Source organism: Pristiophorus japonicus, chromosome 19 (assembly GCF_044704955.1).
Source record: "Pristiophorus japonicus isolate sPriJap1 chromosome 19, sPriJap1.hap1, whole genome shotgun sequence".
Taxonomy (NCBI): Eukaryota; Metazoa; Chordata; class Chondrichthyes; family Pristiophoridae; genus Pristiophorus; species Pristiophorus japonicus.
The window spans coordinates 99,865,804-99,886,259 of NC_091995.1; the positions used below are offsets into that span (position 1 = coordinate 99,865,804).

The following is a 20,456-nucleotide window of genomic DNA, read 5'->3' on the forward strand; positions in this document are numbered from 1 at the left end:
CTCGCTCACTCCCCGCCGCTCCCCCCCGCAGCGTGACCACGCACGGTGGGCTCCTCACAGAGGGCACGGCCGCACTGGTTCACCAGGTGAGCGAGCTACAGAGCCACTGGCTCATCTACCACCTGCACCTCAAACACATCGCCCTCCGCCGGAAAGCCCTTGATCCCGTCCAACTCCGTGCATGTGTGCCGGAGCACTCGGCCTCGCGGCCTCAGGATGGACGTGATGCGCGCTCGCAGGCGACTCTCCCGCTTCCTGCTCGCCCGCAGCTCCTTGCTGGCCTTCTCGAAGGCCTCCTTCAGAGCCTCCGCCCTCTTCTTCCAGACCAGCGGGCAGCCTACCGTGTAACTGTGCTCGACGGCAATGTAGGCACCAGGCCGAGGGATCGGGCTTGGGATGCGGGCCATGTACAATGCAATGGGGACGGGGCCCCTGTGATTGTCCGGCCCCTCCGGAGAGTCGGCCGAGTGTTCAGTCAGGGCATCAGGCTGAGGCGATGAGATGTCCTTGGAGGTTCCCTCTGTATTGCCAGAATCCTCGAGCTCCACCAGCTGCGAGTCCACATCAATGAGGTAGATGATGGCTGGAGCCAAGGCCCCCAGCTCGGGCTGGCTGGTCGGGAGCGGGGCGTCCGTCAGTGATGTTTCGAACGAGCAGACGCTTTCACTCACCCTCTCCTGAGGATCGCAATCACTCAGAACAAAGGCAGAGCCATCGCGGGAAATGCCGCAGCCCATCTCTGCAATGGTGTCGGTACTCCTGAGATCAGCAACAGGTAAAGAGCCGTCATGGGTGGGGCTGGTGGACAGACAGGAAGAGAGATTAGCTGCCTGTTCGCTGAAGGTTAATACAGGGAGCGACCACCTGCTCATATCTGAATGTCAGTTTTCTCCCCCTGGCCTCAAGCTCCCTGGGTCACAGTCGCTTGTCACGGCCTCACCCAAGTGGCCATTCTCCGAGTGTGCACCAACAGCGAGTGTCCGCTGGATATTTGGCCAAGAGGGCATCACAATCCAACAGCTGCACACTGTACCCGAGAGTGACTGGCTAGTGATCGGGACTGGGAGCCCCTCCCTGACCCCTCCCCTAGCCCCCGCAGGGACCCGCTAACTCAGCACCGACCACCTGGTCTCGGGCCCGAGCACCCGCTGCCATTTCCCACTCAGCCAGCAGGTGGAGTGGGTCTTGGGAGAAATGCGAACGGGATCTTTGGTTAAGACGCTGATTTCGAGTTAAGAGTCCAGCGTGCAAACCCCGGCATGAACGGCGCGGGGTTACAGCGCACAGGCACCGGCAGCGTCTCACCATTGGCTGGTGCCCACAACTCCCATTGTCCTTTCTCTGTTTGCTCCTCTCACGGCTGCTTTTCCCCGGGGACACAGCTGGAATATCGTGGGGACAGCGTCGTCTCGGAGCCGGTGATAACCGCTGGGGAAACACAACGTGACCAGTGAACCGTGGCCGCACACACGCCCGAAAATGCACAGAGCTGGCAGCGAAACATCGGAGCGGGGGGAGGGGAAACAGGCGGGAGGAGGGGACGCTCGGAGTTTGATTGATCGATCAACGCTCGGGGTTTGATTGATCGATCAACGTTCGGGGTTTGATTGATCGATCAACGCTCGGGGTTTGATTGATCGATCAACGTTCGGGGTTTGATTGATCGATCAACGCTCGGGGTTTGATTTATTACCTGAGTCCCACGAGTTCAAAACAGTGTTTTTCAAAATGTTTTGAGCAGAAGTAGACGAACTGTGAAGGCGGGTCCCAGGGAACAGAACCATCCGAGTTCATCCGGCAACAATTCAACAACCAGATCTCGCGCTGACATTTCCCTTTCTTTGGCAACCTGAACAAAATCAAAACAAGTCAATGAGAAGAGAAATAGCTCCCTGAAATTGTGGGTGCTGTGTTACTGGGGGTGGGTGCTGTGTTACTGGGGGCGGGTGCAGTGTTACTGGGAGTGGGTGCAGTGTTACTGGGGGTGGGTGCTAGTGTTACTGGGGGTGGGTGCTGTGTTACTGGGGGTGGGTGCTGTGTTACTGGGGGTGGGTGCAGTGTTACTGGGGGTGGGTGCAGTGTTACTGGGGGTGGGTGCAGTGTTACTGGGGGTGGGTGCAGTGTTACTGGGGGTGGGTGCAGTGTTACTGGGGGTGGGTGCAGTGTTACTGGGGGTGGGTGCAGTGTTACTGGGGGTGGGTGCTGTGTTACTGGGAGTGGGTGCAGTTACTGGGAGTGGGTGCTGTGTTACTGGGGGTGGGTGCTGTGTTACTAGGAGTGGGTGCTGTGTTACTGGGGGTGGGTGCTGTGTTACTGGTGGTGGGTGCTGTGTTACTGGGAGTGGATGCAGTGTTACTGGGGGTGGGTGCAGTGTTACTGGGAGTGGGTGCAGTGTTACTGGGGGTGGATGCTGTGTTACTGGGAGTGGGTGCAGTGTTACTGGGGGTGGGTGCTGTGTTACTGGGAGTGGGTGCTGTGTTACTGGGGGTGGGTGCAGTGTTACTGGGGGTGGGTGCTGTGTTACTGGGAGTGGGTGCTGTGTTACTGGGAGTGGGTGCAGTGTTACTGGGGGTGGGTGCTGTGTTACTGGGGGTGGGTGCAGTGTTACTGGGGGTGGGTGCAGTGTTACTGGGGGTGGGTGCAGTGTTACTGGGGGTGGGTGCTGTGTTACTGGGGGTGGGTGCTGTGTTACTGGGAGTGGGTGCAGTGTTACTGGGGGTGGGTGAAGTGTTACTGGGGATGGGTGCTGTGTTACTGGGGGTGGGTGCAGTGTTACTGGGGGTGGGTGCAGTGTTACTGGGGGTGGGTGCAGTGTTACTGGGGGTGGGTGCAGTGTTACTGGGGGTGGGTGCAGTGTTACTGGGGGTGGGTGCTGTGTTACTGGGGGTGGGTGCTGTGTTACTGGGGGTGGGTGCTGTGTTACTGGGGGTGGGTGCTGTGTTACTGGGGGTGGGTGCAGTGTTACTGGGAGTGGGTGCTGTGTTACTGGGAGTGGGTGCAGTGTTACTGGGGGTGGGTGCTGTGTTACTGGGGGTGGGTGCAGTGTCACTGGGAGAGGGTGCAGTGTTACTGGGGGTGGATGCTGTGTTACTGGGAGTGGGTGCAGTGTTACTGGGGGTGGGTGCTGTGTTACTGGGAGTGGGTGCAGTGTTACTGGGAGTGGGTGCAGTGTTACTGGGGATGGGTGCTGTGTTACTGGGAGTGGGTGCAGTGTTACTGGGGGTGGGTGCTGTGTTACTGGGAGTGGGTGCTGTGTTACTGGGAGTGGGTGCAGTGTTACTGGGGGTGGGTGCTGTGTTACTGGGGGTGGGTGCTGTGTTACTGGGGGTGGGTGCTGTGTTACTGGGGGTGGGTGCAGTGTTACTGGGGGTGGGTGCAGTGTTACTGGGGGTGGGTGCAGTGTTACTGGGGGTGGGTGCAGTGTTACTGGGAGTGGGTGCAGTGTTACTGGGGATGGGTGCTGTGTTACTGGGAGTAGGTGCTGTGTTACTGGGAGTAGGTGCTGTGTTACTGAGAGTGGGTGCTGTGTTACTGGGAGTGGGTGCAGTGTTACTGGGGGTGGGTGCAGTGTTACTGGGGGTGGGTGCAGTGTTACAGGGAGTGGGTGCAGTGTTACTGGGGGTGGATGCTGTGTTACTGGGGGTGGGTGCAGTGTTACTGGGGGTGGGTGCAGTGTTACTGGGGGTGGGTGCAGTGTTACTGGGGGTGGGTGCTGTGTTACTGGGAGTGGGTGCTGTGTTACTGGGGGTGGGTGCTGTGTTACTGCGGGTGGGTGCTGTGTTACTGGGGGTGGGTGCAGTGTTACTGGGGGTGGGTGCAGTGTTACTGGGAGTGGGTGCAGTGTTACTGGGAGTGGGTGCAGTGTTACTGGTGGTGGGTGCTGTGTTACTGGGGGTGGGTACCGTGTTACTGGGAGTGGGTGCAGTGTTACTGGTGGTGGGTGCCGTGTTACTGGGAGTGGGTGCCGTGTTACTGGGAGTGGGTGCAGTGTTACTGGGAGTGGGTGCAGTGTTACTGGGAGTGGGTGCTGTGTTACTGGGGGTGGGTGCAGTGTTACTGGGGGTGGGTGCAGTGTTACTGGGGGTGGGTGCTTTGTTACTGGGGGTGGGTGCAGTGTTACTGGGGGTGGGTGCAGTGTTACTGGGAGTGGGTGCAGTGTTACTGGGAGTGGGTGCAGTGTTACTGGGGGTGGGTGCAGTGTTACTGGGGGTGGGTGCAGTGTTACTGGGGGTGGGTGCAGTGTTACTGGGGGTGGGTGCATTGTTACTGGGAGTGGGTGCAGTGTTACTGGGGGTGGGTGCTGTGTTACTGGGAGTGGGTGCAGTGTTACTGGGGGTGGGTGCAGTGTTACTGGGGGTGGGTGCAGTGTTACTGGGGGTGGGTGCTGTGTTACTGGGAGTGGGTGCAGTTACTGGGGGTGGGTGCTGTGTTACTGGGGGTGGGTGCAGTGTTACTGGGGGTGGGTGCTGTGTTACTGGGAGTGGGTGCAGTTACTGGGAGTGGGTCCTGTGTTACTGGGGGTGGGTGCAGTGTTACTGGGGGTGGGTGCTGTGTTACTGGGAGTGGGTGCAGTGTTACTGGGGGTGGGTGCTGTGTTACTGGGGGTGGGTGCAGTGTTACTGGGGGTGGGTGCAGTGTTACTGGGGATGGGTGCAGTGTTACTGGGATTGCAGTGTTACTGGGGGTGGGTGCAGTGTTACTGGGGGTGGGTGCTGTTTTTACTGGGAGTGGGTGCAGTTACTGGGAGTGGGTGCAGTGTTACTGGGGGTGGGTGCTGTGTTACTGGGGGTGGGTGCTGTGTTACTGGGAGTGGGTGCAGTGTTACTGGGGGTGGGTGCTGTGTTACTGGGGGTGGGTGCAGTGTTACTGGGGGTGGGTGCTGTGTTACTGGGGGTGGGTGCTGTGTTACTGGGAGTGGGTGCAGTGTTACTGGGGGTGGGTGCAGTGTTACTGGGGGTGGGTGCAGTGTTACTGGGGGTGGGTGCTGTGTTACTGGGGGTGGGTGCTGTGTTACTGGGGGTGGGTGCTGTGTTCCTGGAGGTGGGTGCTGTGTTCCTGGAGGTGGGTGCAGTGTTACTGGGAGTGGGTGCAGTGTTACTGGGAGTGGGTGCTGTGTTACTGGGGGTGGGTGCAGTGTTACTGGGGGTGGGTGCAGTGTTACTGGGGGTGGGTGCTGTGTTACTGGGAGTGGGTGCAGTGTTACTGGGGGTGGGTGCAGTGTTACTGGGGGTGGGTGCAGTGTTACTGGGGGTGGGTGCAGTGTTGCTGGGGGTGGGTGCAGTGTTGCTGGGGGTGGGTGCAGTTTCTGGGAGTGGGTGCAGTGTTACTGGGGGTGGGTGCAGTGTTACTGGGGGTGGGTGCAGTGTTACTGGGGGTGGGTGCTGTGTTACTGGGGGTGGGTGCTGTGTTACTGGGGGTGGGTGCTGTGTTCCTGGAGGTGGGTGCTGTATTCCTGGAGGTGGGTGCTGTGTTCCTGGAGGTGGGTGCAGTGTTACTGGGAGTGGGTGCAGTATTACTAGGGGTGGGTGCAGTGTTACTGGGAGTGGGTGCAGTGTTACTGGGGGTGGGTGCAGTGTTACTGGGGGTGGGTGCAGTGTTACTGGGGGTGGGTGCAGTGTTACTGGGAGTGGGTGCAGTATTACTAGGGGTGGGTGCAGTGTTACTGGGAGTGGGTGCAGTGTTACTGGGGGTGGGTGCAGTGTTACTGGGGGTGGGTGCAGTGTTACAGGGGGTGGGTGCAGTGTTACTGGGGGTGGGTGCAGTGTTACTGGGGGTGGGTGCAGTGTTGCTGGGGGTGGGTGCAGTGTTACTGGGGGTGGGTGCTGTGTTACTGGGGGTGGGTGCTGTGTTACTGGGGGTGGGTGCTGTGTTACTGGGAGTGGGTGCAGTGTTACTGTTGGTGGGTGCTGTGTTACTGGGGGTGGGTGCTGTGTTACTGGGGGTGGGTGCAGTGTTACTGGGGGTGGGTGCAGTGTTACTGGGGGTGGGTGCAGTGTTACTGGGGGTGGGTGCAGTGTTACTGGGGGTGGGTGCAGTGTTACTGGGGGTCGGTGCTGTGTTACTGGGAGTGGGTGCAGTGTTACTGGGGGTGGGTGCTGTGTTACTGGGGGTGGGTGCTGTGTTCCTGGGGGTGGGTGCTGTGTTCCTGGAGTTGGTTGATGTGTTCCTGGAGGTGGGTGCTGTGTTACTGGGGGTGGGTGCAGTGTTCCTGGAGGTGGGTGCTGTGTTCCTGGAGGTGGGTGCTGTGTTCCTGGAGGTGGGTGCAGTGTTACTGGGAGTGGGTGCAGTATTACTAGGGGTGGGTGCAGTGTTACTGGGAGTGGGTGCAGTGTTACTGGGGGTGGGTGCAGTGATACTGGGGATGGGTGCAGTGTTACTGGAGGTGGGTGCTGTGTTCCTGGAGGTGGGTGCTGTGTTCCTGGAGGTGGGTGCAGTGTTACTGGGAGTGGGTGCAGTGTTACTGGGAGTGGGTGCAGTGTTACTGGGGGTGGGTGCAGTGTTACTGGGGGTGGGTGCTGTGTTACTGGGGGTGTTGCTGTGTTACTGGGGGTGGGTGCTGTGTTACTGGGGGTGGGTGCTGTGTTACTGGGAGTGGGTGCAGTGTTACTGGGGGTGGGTGCTGTGTTACTGGGGGTGGGTGCTGTGTTACTGGGGGTGGGTGCTGTGTTACTGGGGGTGGGTGCAGTGTTACTGGGGGTGGGTGCAGTGTTACTGGGGGTGGGTGCAGTGTTACTGGGGGTGGGTGCAGTGTTACTGGAGGTGGGTGCTGTGTTACTGGGGGTGGGTGCTGTGTTACTGGGGGTGGGTGCTGTGTTACTGGGGGTGGGTGCTGTGTTCCTGGAGGTGGGTGCTGTGTTCCTGGAGGTGGGTGCTGTGTTCCTGGAGGTGGGTGCAGTGTTACTGGGAGTGGGTGCAGTGTTACTGGGAGTGGGTGCAGTGTTACTGGGGGTGGGTGCAGTGTTACTGGGGGTGGGTGCAGTGTTACTGGGGGTGGGTGCTGTGTTACTGGGAGTGGGTGCAGTGTTACTGCGGGTGGGTGCTGTGTTACTGGGGGTGGGTGCTGTGTTACTGGGGGTGGGTGCTGTGTTCCTGGAGGTGGGTGCTGTGTTCCTGGAGGTGGGTGCAGTGTTACTGGGAGTGGGTGCAGTATTACTAGGGGTGGGTGCAGTGTTACTGGGAGTGGGTGCAGTGTTACTGGGAGTGGGTGCAGTGTTACTAGGGGTGGGTGCAGTGTTACTGGGGTTGGGTGCAGTGTTACTGGGGGTGGGTGCTGTGTTACTGAGGGTGGGTGCTGTGTTACTGGGGGTGGGTGCTGTGTTACTGGGGGTGGGTGCTGTGTTACTGGGGGTGGGTGCTGTGTTACTGGTGGTGGGTGCTGTGTTACTGGGGGTGGGTGCTGTGTTACTGGGGGTGGGTGCTGTGTTACTGGGGGTGGGTGCAGTGTTACTGGGGGTCGGTGCTGTGTTACTGGGAGTGGGTGCAATGTTACTGGGGGTGGGTGCTGTGTTACTGGGGGTGGGTGCTGTGTTACTGGGGGTGGGTGCTGTGTTCCTGGAGGTGGGTGCTGTGTTCCTGGAGGTGGGTGCTGTGTTCCTGGAGGTGGGTGCAGTGTTACTGGGAGTGGGTGCAGTGTTACTGGGAGTGGGCGCAGTGTTACTGGGGGTGGGCGCAGTGTTACTGGGGGTGGGTGCAGTGTTACTGGAGGTGGGTGCAGTGTTACTGGGGGTGGGTGCTGTGTTACTGGGAGTGGGTGCAGTGTTACTGGGGGTGGGTGCAGTTACTGGGAGTGGGTGCAGTGTTACTGGGAGTGGGTGCAGTGTTACTGGGAGTGGGTGCAGTGTTACTGGGAGTGGGTGCAGTGTTACTGGGGGTGGGTGCTGTGTTACTGGGGGTGGGTGCTGTGTTACTGGGGGTGGGTGCTGTGTTACTGGGGGTGGGTGCTGTGTTACTGGGGGTGGGTGCTGTGTTCCTGGAGGTGGGTGCAGTGTTACTGGGAGTGGGTGCAGTATTACTAGGGGTGGGTGCAGTATTACTAGGGGTGGGTGCAGTGTTACTGGGAGTGGGTGCAGTGTTACTGGGGGTGGGTGCAGTGTTACAGGGGGTGGGTGCAGTGTTACAGGGGGTGGGTGCAGTGTTACAGGGGGTGGGTGCAGTGTTACTGGGGGTGGGTGCAGTGTTACTGGGGGTGGGTGCAGTGTTACTGGGGGTGGGTGCAGTGTTACTGGGGGTGGGTGCAGTGTTACTGGGGGTGGGTGCAGTGTTACTGGGGGTGGGTGCAGTGTTACTGGGGGTGGGTGCAGTGTTACTGGGGGTGGGTGCTGTGTTACTGGGGGTGGGTGCTGTGTTACTGGGGGTGGGTGCTGTGTTACTGGGGGTGGGTGCTGTGTTACTGGGGGTGGGTGCTGTGTTACTGGGGGTGGGTGCTGTGTTACTGGGGGTGGGTGCAGTGTTACTGGGGGTGGGTGCAGTGTTATTGGGGGTGGGTGCTGTGTTACTGGGAGTGGGTGCAGTGTTACTGGAGGTGGGTGCTGTGTTACTGGGGGTGGGTGCTGTGTTACTGGGGGTGGGTGCTGTGTTCCTGGAGGTGGGTGCTGTGTTCCTGGAGGTGGGTGCAGTGTAACTGGGAGTGGGTGCAGTGTTACTGGGAGTGGGTGCAGTGTTACTGGGGGTGGGTGCAGTGTTACTGGGGGTGGGTGCAGTGTTACTGGGGGTGGGTGCAGTGTTACTGGGAGTGGGTGCAGTGTTACTGGGAGTGGGTGCAGTGTTACTGGGGGTGGGTGCAGTGTTACTGGGGGTGGGTGCAGTGTTACTGGGGGTGGGTGCTGTGTTACTGGGAGTGGGTGCAGTGTTACTGCGGGTGGGTGCTGTGTTACTGGGGGTGGGTGCTGTGTTACTGGGGGTGGGTGCTGTGTTCCTGGAGGTGGGTGCTGTGTTCCTGGAGGTGGGTGCAGTGTTACTGGGAGTGGGTGCAGTATTACTAGGGGTGGGTGCAGTGTTACTGGGAGTGGGTGCAGTGTTACTGGGAGTGGGTGCAGTGTTACTAGGGGTGGGTGCAGTGTTACTGGGGTTGGGTGCTGTGTTACTGAGGGTGGGTGCTGTGTTACTGGGGGTGGGTGCTGTGTTACTGGGGGTGGGTGCTGTGTTACTGGGGGTGGGTGCAGTGTTACTGGGGGTGGGTGCAGTGTTACTGGGAGTGGGTGCAGTGTTACTGGGGGTGGGTGCAGTGTTACTGGGGGTGGGTGCAGTGTTACTGGGGGTGGGTGCAGTGTTACTGGGGGTGGGTGCTGTGTTACTGGGGGTGTTGCTGTGTTACTGGGGGTGGGTGCTGTGTTACTGGGGGTGGGTGCTGTGTTACTGGGAGTGGGTGCAGTGTTACTGGGGGTGGGTGCTGTGTTACTGGGGGTGGGTGCTGTGTTACTGGGGGTGGGTGCTGTGTTACTGGGGGTGGGTGCAGTGTTACTGGGGGTGGGTGCAGTGTTACTGGGGGTGGGTGCAGTGTTACTGGGGGTGGATGCTGTGTTACTGGGAGTGGGTGCAGTGTTACTGGGGGTGGGTGCTGTGTTACTGGGAGTGGGTGCAGTGTTACTGGGAGTGGGTGCAGTGTTACTGGGGATGGGTGCTGTGTTACTGGGAGTGGGTGCAGTGTTACTGGGGGTGGGTGCTGTGTTACTGGGAGTGGGTGCTGTGTTACTGGGAGTGGGTGCAGTGTTACTGGGGGTGGGTGCTGTGTTACTGGGGGTGGGTGCTGTGTTACTGGGGGTGGGTGCTGTGTTACTGGGGGTGGGTGCAGTGTTACTGGGGGTGGGTGCAGTGTTACTGGGGGTGGGTGCAGTGTTACTGGGGGTGGGTGCAGTGTTACTGGGAGTGGGTGCAGTGTTACTGGGGATGGGTGCTGTGTTACTGGGAGTAGGTGCTGTGTTACTGGGAGTAGGTGCTGTGTTACTGAGAGTGGGTGCTGTGTTACTGGGAGTGGGTGCAGTGTTACTGGGGGTGGGTGCAGTGTTACTGGGGGTGGGTGCAGTGTTACAGGGAGTGGGTGCAGTGTTACTGGGGGTGGATGCTGTGTTACTGGGGGTGGGTGCAGTGTTACTGGGGGTGGGTGCAGTGTTACTGGGGGTGGGTGCAGTGTTACTGGGGGTGGGTGCTGTGTTACTGGGAGTGGGTGCTGTGTTACTGGGGGTGGGTGCTGTGTTACTGCGGGTGGGTGCTGTGTTACTGGGGGTGGGTGCAGTGTTACTGGGGGTGGGTGCAGTGTTACTGGGAGTGGGTGCAGTGTTACTGGGAGTGGGTGCAGTGTTACTGGTGGTGGGTGCTGTGTTACTGGGGGTGGGTACCGTGTTACTGGGAGTGGGTGCAGTGTTACTGGTGGTGGGTGCCGTGTTACTGGGAGTGGGTGCCGTGTTACTGGGAGTGGGTGCAGTGTTACTGGGAGTGGGTGCAGTGTTACTGGGAGTGGGTGCTGTGTTACTGGGGGTGGGTGCAGTGTTACTGGGGGTGGGTGCAGTGTTACTGGGGGTGGGTGCTTTGTTACTGGGGGTGGGTGCAGTGTTACTGGGGGTGGGTGCAGTGTTACTGGGAGTGGGTGCAGTGTTACTGGGAGTGGGTGCAGTGTTACTGGGGGTGGGTGCAGTGTTACTGGGGGTGGGTGCAGTGTTACTGGGGGTGGGTGCAGTGTTACTGGGGGTGGGTGCATTGTTACTGGGAGTGGGTGCAGTGTTACTGGGGGTGGGTGCTGTGTTACTGGGAGTGGGTGCAGTGTTACTGGGGGTGGGTGCAGTGTTACTGGGGGTGGGTGCAGTGTTACTGGGGGTGGGTGCTGTGTTACTGGGAGTGGGTGCAGTTACTGGGGGTGGGTGCTGTGTTACTGGGGGTGGGTGCAGTGTTACTGGGGGTGGGTGCTGTGTTACTGGGAGTGGGTGCAGTTACTGGGAGTGGGTCCTGTGTTACTGGGGGTGGGTGCAGTGTTACTGGGGGTGGGTGCTGTGTTACTGGGAGTGGGTGCAGTGTTACTGGGGGTGGGTGCTGTGTTACTGGGGGTGGGTGCAGTGTTACTGGGGGTGGGTGCAGTGTTACTGGGGATGGGTGCAGTGTTACTGGGATTGCAGTGTTACTGGGGGTGGGTGCAGTGTTACTGGGGGTGGGTGCTGTTTTTACTGGGAGTGGGTGCAGTTACTGGGAGTGGGTGCAGTGTTACTGGGGGTGGGTGCTGTGTTACTGGGGGTGGGTGCTGTGTTACTGGGAGTGGGTGCAGTGTTACTGGGGGTGGGTGCTGTGTTACTGGGGGTGGGTGCAGTGTTACTGGGGGTGGGTGCTGTGTTACTGGGGGTGGGTGCTGTGTTACTGGGAGTGGGTGCAGTGTTACTGGGGGTGGGTGCAGTGTTACTGGGGGTGGGTGCAGTGTTACTGGGGGTGGGTGCTGTGTTACTGGGGGTGGGTGCTGTGTTACTGGGGGTGGGTGCTGTGTTCCTGGAGGTGGGTGCTGTGTTCCTGGAGGTGGGTGCAGTGTTACTGGGAGTGGGTGCAGTGTTACTGGGAGTGGGTGCTGTGTTACTGGGGGTGGGTGCAGTGTTACTGGGGGTGGGTGCAGTGTTACTGGGGGTGGGTGCTGTGTTACTGGGAGTGGGTGCAGTGTTACTGGGGGTGGGTGCAGTGTTACTGGGGGTGGGTGCAGTGTTACTGGGGGTGGGTGCAGTGTTGCTGGGGGTGGGTGCAGTGTTGCTGGGGGTGGGTGCAGTTTCTGGGAGTGGGTGCAGTGTTACTGGGGGTGGGTGCAGTGTTACTGGGGGTGGGTGCAGTGTTACTGGGGGTGGGTGCTGTGTTACTGGGGGTGGGTGCTGTGTTACTGGGGGTGGGTGCTGTGTTCCTGGAGGTGGGTGCTGTATTCCTGGAGGTGGGTGCTGTGTTCCTGGAGGTGGGTGCAGTGTTACTGGGAGTGGGTGCAGTATTACTAGGGGTGGGTGCAGTGTTACTGGGAGTGGGTGCAGTGTTACTGGGGGTGGGTGCAGTGTTACTGGGGGTGGGTGCAGTGTTACTGGGGGTGGGTGCAGTGTTACTGGGAGTGGGTGCAGTATTACTAGGGGTGGGTGCAGTGTTACTGGGAGTGGGTGCAGTGTTACTGGGGGTGGGTGCAGTGTTACTGGGGGTGGGTGCAGTGTTACAGGGGGTGGGTGCAGTGTTACTGGGGGTGGGTGCAGTGTTACTGGGGGTGGGTGCAGTGTTGCTGGGGGTGGGTGCAGTGTTACTGGGGGTGGGTGCTGTGTTACTGGGGGTGGGTGCTGTGTTACTGGGGGTGGGTGCTGTGTTACTGGGAGTGGGTGCAGTGTTACTGTTGGTGGGTGCTGTGTTACTGGGGGTGGGTGCTGTGTTACTGGGGGTGGGTGCAGTGTTACTGGGGGTGGGTGCAGTGTTACTGGGGGTGGGTGCAGTGTTACTGGGGGTGGGTGCAGTGTTACTGGGGGTCGGTGCTGTGTTACTGGGAGTGGGTGCAGTGTTACTGGGGGTGGGTGCTGTGTTACTGGGGGTGGGTGCTGTGTTCCTGGGGGTGGGTGCTGTGTTCCTGGAGTTGGTTGATGTGTTCCTGGAGGTGGGTGCTGTGTTACTGGGGGTGGGTGCAGTGTTCCTGGAGGTGGGTGCTGTGTTCCTGGAGGTGGGTGCTGTGTTCCTGGAGGTGGGTGCAGTGTTACTGGGAGTGGGTGCAGTATTACTAGGGGTGGGTGCAGTGTTACTGGGAGTGGGTGCAGTGTTACTGGGGGTGGGTGCAGTGATACTGGGGATGGGTGCAGTGTTACTGGAGGTGGGTGCTGTGTTCCTGGAGGTGGGTGCTGTGTTCCTGGAGGTGGGTGCAGTGTTACTGGGAGTGGGTGCAGTGTTACTGGGAGTGGGTGCAGTGTTACTGGGGGTGGGTGCAGTGTTACTGGGGGTGGGTGCTGTGTTACTGGGGGTGTTGCTGTGTTACTGGGGGTGGGTGCTGTGTTACTGGGGGTGGGTGCTGTGTTACTGGGAGTGGGTGCAGTGTTACTGGGGGTGGGTGCTGTGTTACTGGGGGTGGGTGCTGTGTTACTGGGGGTGGGTGCTGTGTTACTGGGGGTGGGTGCAGTGTTACTGGGGGTGGGTGCAGTGTTACTGGGGGTGGGTGCAGTGTTACTGGGGGTGGGTGCAGTGTTACTGGAGGTGGGTGCTGTGTTACTGGGGGTGGGTGCTGTGTTACTGGGGGTGGGTGCTGTGTTACTGGGGGTGGGTGCTGTGTTCCTGGAGGTGGGTGCTGTGTTCCTGGAGGTGGGTGCTGTGTTCCTGGAGGTGGGTGCAGTGTTACTGGGAGTGGGTGCAGTGTTACTGGGAGTGGGTGCAGTGTTACTGGGGGTGGGTGCAGTGTTACTGGGGGTGGGTGCAGTGTTACTGGGGGTGGGTGCTGTGTTACTGGGAGTGGGTGCAGTGTTACTGCGGGTGGGTGCTGTGTTACTGGGGGTGGGTGCTGTGTTACTGGGGGTGGGTGCTGTGTTCCTGGAGGTGGGTGCTGTGTTCCTGGAGGTGGGTGCAGTGTTACTGGGAGTGGGTGCAGTATTACTAGGGGTGGGTGCAGTGTTACTGGGAGTGGGTGCAGTGTTACTGGGAGTGGGTGCAGTGTTACTAGGGGTGGGTGCAGTGTTACTGGGGTTGGGTGCAGTGTTACTGGGGGTGGGTGCTGTGTTACTGAGGGTGGGTGCTGTGTTACTGGGGGTGGGTGCTGTGTTACTGGGGGTGGGTGCTGTGTTACTGGGGGTGGGTGCTGTGTTACTGGTGGTGGGTGCTGTGTTACTGGGGGTGGGTGCTGTGTTACTGGGGGTGGGTGCTGTGTTACTGGGGGTGGGTGCAGTGTTACTGGGGGTCGGTGCTGTGTTACTGGGAGTGGGTGCAATGTTACTGGGGGTGGGTGCTGTGTTACTGGGGGTGGGTGCTGTGTTACTGGGGGTGGGTGCTGTGTTCCTGGAGGTGGGTGCTGTGTTCCTGGAGGTGGGTGCTGTGTTCCTGGAGGTGGGTGCAGTGTTACTGGGAGTGGGTGCAGTGTTACTGGGAGTGGGCGCAGTGTTACTGGGGGTGGGCGCAGTGTTACTGGGGGTGGGTGCAGTGTTACTGGAGGTGGGTGCAGTGTTACTGGGGGTGGGTGCTGTGTTACTGGGAGTGGGTGCAGTGTTACTGGGGGTGGGTGCAGTTACTGGGAGTGGGTGCAGTGTTACTGGGAGTGGGTGCAGTGTTACTGGGAGTGGGTGCAGTGTTACTGGGAGTGGGTGCAGTGTTACTGGGGGTGGGTGCTGTGTTACTGGGGGTGGGTGCTGTGTTACTGGGGGTGGGTGCTGTGTTACTGGGGGTGGGTGCTGTGTTACTGGGGGTGGGTGCTGTGTTCCTGGAGGTGGGTGCAGTGTTACTGGGAGTGGGTGCAGTATTACTAGGGGTGGGTGCAGTATTACTAGGGGTGGGTGCAGTGTTACTGGGAGTGGGTGCAGTGTTACTGGGGGTGGGTGCAGTGTTACAGGGGGTGGGTGCAGTGTTACAGGGGGTGGGTGCAGTGTTACAGGGGGTGGGTGCAGTGTTACTGGGGGTGGGTGCAGTGTTACTGGGGGTGGGTGCAGTGTTACTGGGGGTGGGTGCAGTGTTACTGGGGGTGGGTGCAGTGTTACTGGGGGTGGGTGCAGTGTTACTGGGGGTGGGTGCAGTGTTACTGGGGGTGGGTGCAGTGTTACTGGGGGTGGGTGCTGTGTTACTGGGGGTGGGTGCTGTGTTACTGGGGGTGGGTGCTGTGTTACTGGGGGTGGGTGCTGTGTTACTGGGGGTGGGTGCTGTGTTACTGGGGGTGGGTGCTGTGTTACTGGGGGTGGGTGCAGTGTTACTGGGGGTGGGTGCAGTGTTATTGGGGGTGGGTGCTGTGTTACTGGGAGTGGGTGCAGTGTTACTGGAGGTGGGTGCTGTGTTACTGGGGGTGGGTGCTGTGTTACTGGGGGTGGGTGCTGTGTTCCTGGAGGTGGGTGCTGTGTTCCTGGAGGTGGGTGCAGTGTAACTGGGAGTGGGTGCAGTGTTACTGGGAGTGGGTGCAGTGTTACTGGGGGTGGGTGCAGTGTTACTGGGGGTGGGTGCAGTGTTACTGGGGGTGGGTGCAGTGTTACTGGGAGTGGGTGCAGTGTTACTGGGAGTGGGTGCAGTGTTACTGGGGGTGGGTGCAGTGTTACTGGGGGTGGGTGCAGTGTTACTGGGGGTGGGTGCTGTGTTACTGGGAGTGGGTGCAGTGTTACTGCGGGTGGGTGCTGTGTTACTGGGGGTGGGTGCTGTGTTACTGGGGGTGGGTGCTGTGTTCCTGGAGGTGGGTGCTGTGTTCCTGGAGGTGGGTGCAGTGTTACTGGGAGTGGGTGCAGTATTACTAGGGGTGGGTGCAGTGTTACTGGGAGTGGGTGCAGTGTTACTGGGAGTGGGTGCAGTGTTACTAGGGGTGGGTGCAGTGTTACTGGGGTTGGGTGCTGTGTTACTGAGGGTGGGTGCTGTGTTACTGGGGGTGGGTGCTGTGTTACTGGGGGTGGGTGCTGTGTTACTGGGGGTGGGTGCAGTGTTACTGGGGGTGGGTGCAGTGTTACTGGGAGTGGGTGCAGTGTTACTGGGGGTGGGTGCAGTGTTACTGGGGGTGGGTGCAGTGTTACTGGGGGTGGGTGCAGTGTTACTGGGGGTGGGTGCTGTGTTACTGGGGGTGTTGCTGTGTTACTGGGGGTGGGTGCTGTGTTACTGGGGGTGGGTGCTGTGTTACTGGGAGTGGGTGCAGTGTTACTGGGGGTGGGTGCTGTGTTACTGGGGGTGGGTGCTGTGTTACTGGGGGTGGGTGCTGTGTTACTGGGGGTGGGTGCAGTGTTACTGGGGGTGGGTGCAGTGTTACTGGGGGTGGGTGCAGTGTTACTGGGGGTGGGTGCAGTGTTACTGGAGGTGGGTGCTGTGTTACTGGGGGTGGGTGCTGTGTTACTGGGGGTGGGTGCTGTGTTACTGGGGGTGGGTGCTGTGTTCCTGGAGGTGGGTGCTGTGTTCCTGGAGGTGGGTGCTGTGTTCCTGGAGGTGGGTGCAGTGTTACTGGGAGTGGGTGCAGTGTTACTGGGAGTGGGTGCAGTGTTACTGGGGGTGGGTGCAGTGTTACTGGGGGTGGGTGCAGTGTTACTGGGGGTGGGTGCTGTGTTACTGGGAGTGGGTGCAGTGTTACTGCGGGTGGGTGCTGTGTTACTGGGGGTGGGTGCTGTGTTACTGGGGGTGGGTGCTGTGTTCCTGGAGGTGGGTGCTGTGTTCCTGGAGGTGGGTGCAGTGTTACTGGGAGTGGGTGCAGTATTACTAGGGGTGGGTGCAGTGTTACTGGGAGTGGGTGCAGTGTTACTGGGAGTGGGTGCAGTGTTACTAGGGGTGGGTGCAGTGTTACTGGGGTTGGGTGCTGTGTTACTGAGGGTGGGTGCTGTGTTACTGGGGGTGGGTGCTGTGTTACTGGGGGTGGGTGCTGTGTTACTGGGGGTGGGTGCTGTGTTACTGGGGGTGGGTGCTGTGTTACTGGTGGTGGGTGCTGTGTTACTGGGGGTGGGTGCTGTGTTACTGGGGGTGGGTGCTGTGTTACTGGGGGTGGGTGCAGTGTTACTGGGGGTCGGTGCTGTGTTACTGGGAGTGGGTGCAATGTTACTGGGGGTGGGTGCTGTGTTACTGGGGGTGGGTGCTGTGTTACTGGGGGTGGGTGCTGTGTTCCTGGAGGTGGGTGCTGTGTTCCTGGAGGTGGGTGCTGTGTTCCTGGAGGTGGGTGCAGTGTTACTGGGAGTGGGTGCAGTGTTACTGGGAGTGGGCGCAGTGTTACTGGGGGTGGGCGCAGTGTTACTGGGGGTGGGTGCAGTGTTACTGGAGGTGGGTGCAGTGTTACTGGGGGTGGGTGCTGTGTTACTGGGAGTGGGTGCAGTGTTACTGGGGGTGGGTGCAGTTACTGGGAGTGGGTGCAGTGTTACTGGGAGTGGGTGCAGTGTTACTGGGAGTGGGTGCAGTGTTACTGGGGGTGGGTGCAGTGTTACTGGGAGTGGGTGCAGTGTTACTGGGGGTGGGTGCTGTGTTACTGGGGGTGGGTGCTGTGTTACTGGGGGTGGGTGCTGTGTTACTGGGGGTGGGTGCTGTGTTCCTGGAGGTGGGTGCAGTGTTACTGGGAGTGGGTGCAGTATTACTAGGGGTGGGTGCAGTGTTACTGGGAGTGGGTGCAGTGTTACTGGGGGTGGGTGCAGTGTTACTGGGGGTGGGTGCAGTGTTACTGGGGGTGGGTGCAGTGTTACAGGGGGTGGGTGCAGTGTTACTGGGGGTGGGTGCAGTGTTACTGGGGGTGGGTGCAGTGTTACTGGGGGTGGGTGCAGTGTTACTGGGGGTGGGTGCAGTGTTACAGGGGGTGGGTGCAGTGTTACTGGGGGTGGGTGCAGTGTTACTGGGGGTGGGTGCAGTGTTACTGGGGGTGGGTGCTGTGTTACTGGGGGTGGGTGCTGTGTTACTGGGGGTGGGTGCTGTGTTACTGGGGGTGGGTGCTGTGTTACTGGGGGTGGGTGCTGTGTTACTGGGAGTGGGTGCAGTGTTACTGGGGGTGGGTGCTGTGTTACTGGGGGTGGGTGCTGTGTTACTGGGGGTGGGTGCTGTGTTACTGGGGGTGGGTGCAGTGTTACTGGGGGTGGGTGCAGTGTTACTGGGGGTGGGTGCAGTGTTACTGGGGGTGGGTGCAGTGTTATTGGGGGTCGGTGCTGTGTTACTGGGAGTGGGTGCAGTGTTACTGGAGGTGGGTGCTGTGTTCCTGGAGGTGGGTGCTGTGTTCCTGGAGGTGGGTGCAGTGTAACTGGGAGTGGGTGCAGTGTTACTGGGAGTGGGTGCAGTGTTACTGGGGGTGGGTGCAGTGTTACTGGGGGTGGGTGCAGTGTTACTGGGGGTGGGTGCAGTGTTACTGGGGGTGGGTGCAGTGTTATTGGGGGTGGGTGCTGTGTTACTGGGAGTGGGTGCAGTGTTACTGCGGGTGGGTGCTGTGTTACTGGGGGTGGGTGCTGTGTTACTGGGGGTGGGTGCTGTGTTCCTGGAGGTGGGTGCTGTGTTCCTGGAGGTGGGTGCAGTGTTACTGGGAGTGGGTGCAGTGTTACTGGGAGTGGGTGCAGTATTACTAGGGGTGGGTGCAGTGTTACTGGGAGTGGGTGCAGTGTTACTGGGAGTGGGTGCAGTGTTACTAGGGGTGGGTGCAGTGTTACTGGGGTTGGGTGCAGTGTTACTGGGGGTGGGTGCAGTGTTACTGGGGGTGGGTGCTGTGTTACTGAGGGTGGGTGCTGTGTTACTGGGGGTGGGTGCTGTGTTACTGGAGGTGGGTGCTGTGTTACTGGGGGTGGGTGCTGTGTTACTGGGGGTGGGTGCTGTGTTACTGGGGGTGGGTGCAGTGTTACTGGTGGTGGGTGCTGTGTTACTGGTGGTGGGTGCTGTGTTACTGGGGGTGGGTGCTGTGTTACTGGGGGTGGGTGCTGTGTTACTGGGGGTCGGTGCTGTGTTACTGGGGGTCGGTGCTGTGTTACTGGGAGTGGGTGCAGTGTTACTGGGGGTGGGTGCTGTGTTACTGGGGGTGGGTGCTGTGTTACTGGGGGTGGGTGCTGTGTTCCTGGAGGTGGGTGCAGTGTTACTGGGAGTGGGTGCAGTGTTACTGGGGGTGGGTGCAGTGTTACTGGGGGTGGGTGCAGTGTTACTGGAGGTGGGTGCAGTGTTACTGGGGGTGGGTGCTGTGTTACTGGGAGTGGGTGCAGTGTTACTGGGGGTGGGTGCAGTTACTGGGAGTGGGTGCAGTGTTACTGGGAGTGGGTGCAGTGTTACTGGGAGTGGGTGCAGTGTTACTGGGGGTGGGTGCAGTGTTACTGGGAGTGGGTGCAGTGTTACTGGGGGTGGGTGCTGTGTTACTGGGGGTGGGTGCTGTGTTACTGGGGGTGGGTGCTGTGTTACTGGGGGTGGGTGCTGTGTTACTGGGGGTGGGTGCTGTGTTCCTGGAGGTGGGTGCTGTGTTCCTGGAGGTGGGTGCAGTGTTACTGGGAGTGGGTGCAGTGTTACTAGGGGTGGGTGCAGTGTTACTGGGAGTGGGTGCAGTGTTACTAGGGGTGGGTGCAGTGTTACTGGGGGTGGGTGCTGTGTTACTGGGGGTGGGTGCTGTGTTACTGGAGGTGGGTGCTGTGTTACTGGGAGTGGGTGCAGTGTTACTGGGGGTGGGTGCTGTGTTACTGGGAGTGGGTGCAGTGTTACTGGGGGTGGGTGCTGTGTTACTGGGGGTGGGTGCAGTGTTACTGGGGGTGGGTGCAGTGTTACTGGGGGTGGGTGCAGTGTTACTGGGAGTGGGTGCAGTGTTACTGGGAGTGGGTGCAGTGTTACTGGGGGTGGGTGCAGTGTTACTGGGGGTGGGTGCAGTGTTACTGGGAGTGGGTGCAGTGTTACTGGGGGTGGGTGCAGTGTTACTGGGAGTGGGTGCAGTGTTACTGGGAGTGGATGCAGTGTTACTGGGAGTGGGTGCAGTGTTACTGGGGGTGGGTGCTGTGTTACTGGGGGTGGGTGCAGTGTTACTGGGGGTGGGTGCAGTGTTACTGGGAGTGGGTGCAGTGTTACTGGGAGTGGGTGCAGTGTTACTGGGGGTGGGTGCTGTGTTACTGGGGGTGGGTGCTGTGTTACTGGGGGTGTGTGCAGTGTTACTGGGAGTGGGTGCAGTGTTACTGGGAGTGGGTGCAGTGTTACTGGGGGTGGGTGCAGTGTTACTGGGAGTGGGTGCAGTGTTACTGGGAGTGGATGCAGTGTTACTGGGGGTGGGTGCAGTGTTACTGGGAGTGGGTGCAGTGTTACTGGGAGTGGGTGCAGTGTTACTGGGGGTGGGTGCATTGTTACTGGGAGTGGGTGCAGTGTTACTGGGGGTGGGTGCTGTGTTACTGGGAGTGGGTGCAGTGTTACTGGGGGTGGGTGCAGTGTTACTGGGGGTGGGTGCTGTGTTACTGGGAGTGGGTGCAGTTACTGGGGGTGGGTGCTGTGTTACTGGGGGTGGGTGCTGTGTTACTGGGAGTGGGTGCAGTGTTACTGGGGGTGGGTGCTGTGTTACTGGGAGTGGGTGCAGTGTTACTGGGGGTGGGTGCTGTGTTACTGGGAGTGGGTGCAGTGTTACTGGGGGTGGGTGCTGTGTTACTGGGGGTGGGTGCTGTGTTACTGGGGGTGGGTGCTGTGTTACTGGTGGTGGGTGCTGTGTTACTGGGGGTGGGTGCAGTGTTACTGGGGGTGGGTGCAGTGTTACTGGGGGTGGGTGCAGTGTTACTGGGGGTGGGTGCAGTGTTACTGGGAGTGGGTGCAGTGTTACTGGGAGTGGGTGCAGTGTTACTGGGAGTGGGTGCAGTGTTACTGGGGGTGGGTGCAGTGTTACTGGGAGTGGGTGCAGTGTTACTGGGAGTGGATGC

The 20,456-nt window shown here is 59.9% G+C and overlaps 1 protein-coding gene across 6 annotated transcripts in view; it reads right to left on the reverse strand.

Moving 5' to 3' along the window:
* thap7 (THAP domain containing 7) overlaps positions 1-20,456 on the reverse strand; it is a 23,894-nt gene continuing 3,438 nt past the window's right edge. For 5 of the 6 annotated variants that reach the window (XM_070861951.1, XM_070861952.1, XM_070861950.1 and 2 more), the window contains 3 exons: positions 1,694-1,849; positions 1,306-1,428; positions 1-798 (listed from right to left, as the gene is read on the reverse strand). In XM_070861951.1, coding sequence (XP_070718052.1) covers positions 96-798; positions 1,306-1,428; positions 1,694-1,849 — 982 coding nt within the window. In that variant the 3' untranslated portion in view covers positions 1-95. The remainder of the gene's footprint in view (positions 799-1,305; positions 1,429-1,693; positions 1,850-20,456) is intronic. The other variant, XM_070861954.1, reaches the window with a different exon arrangement.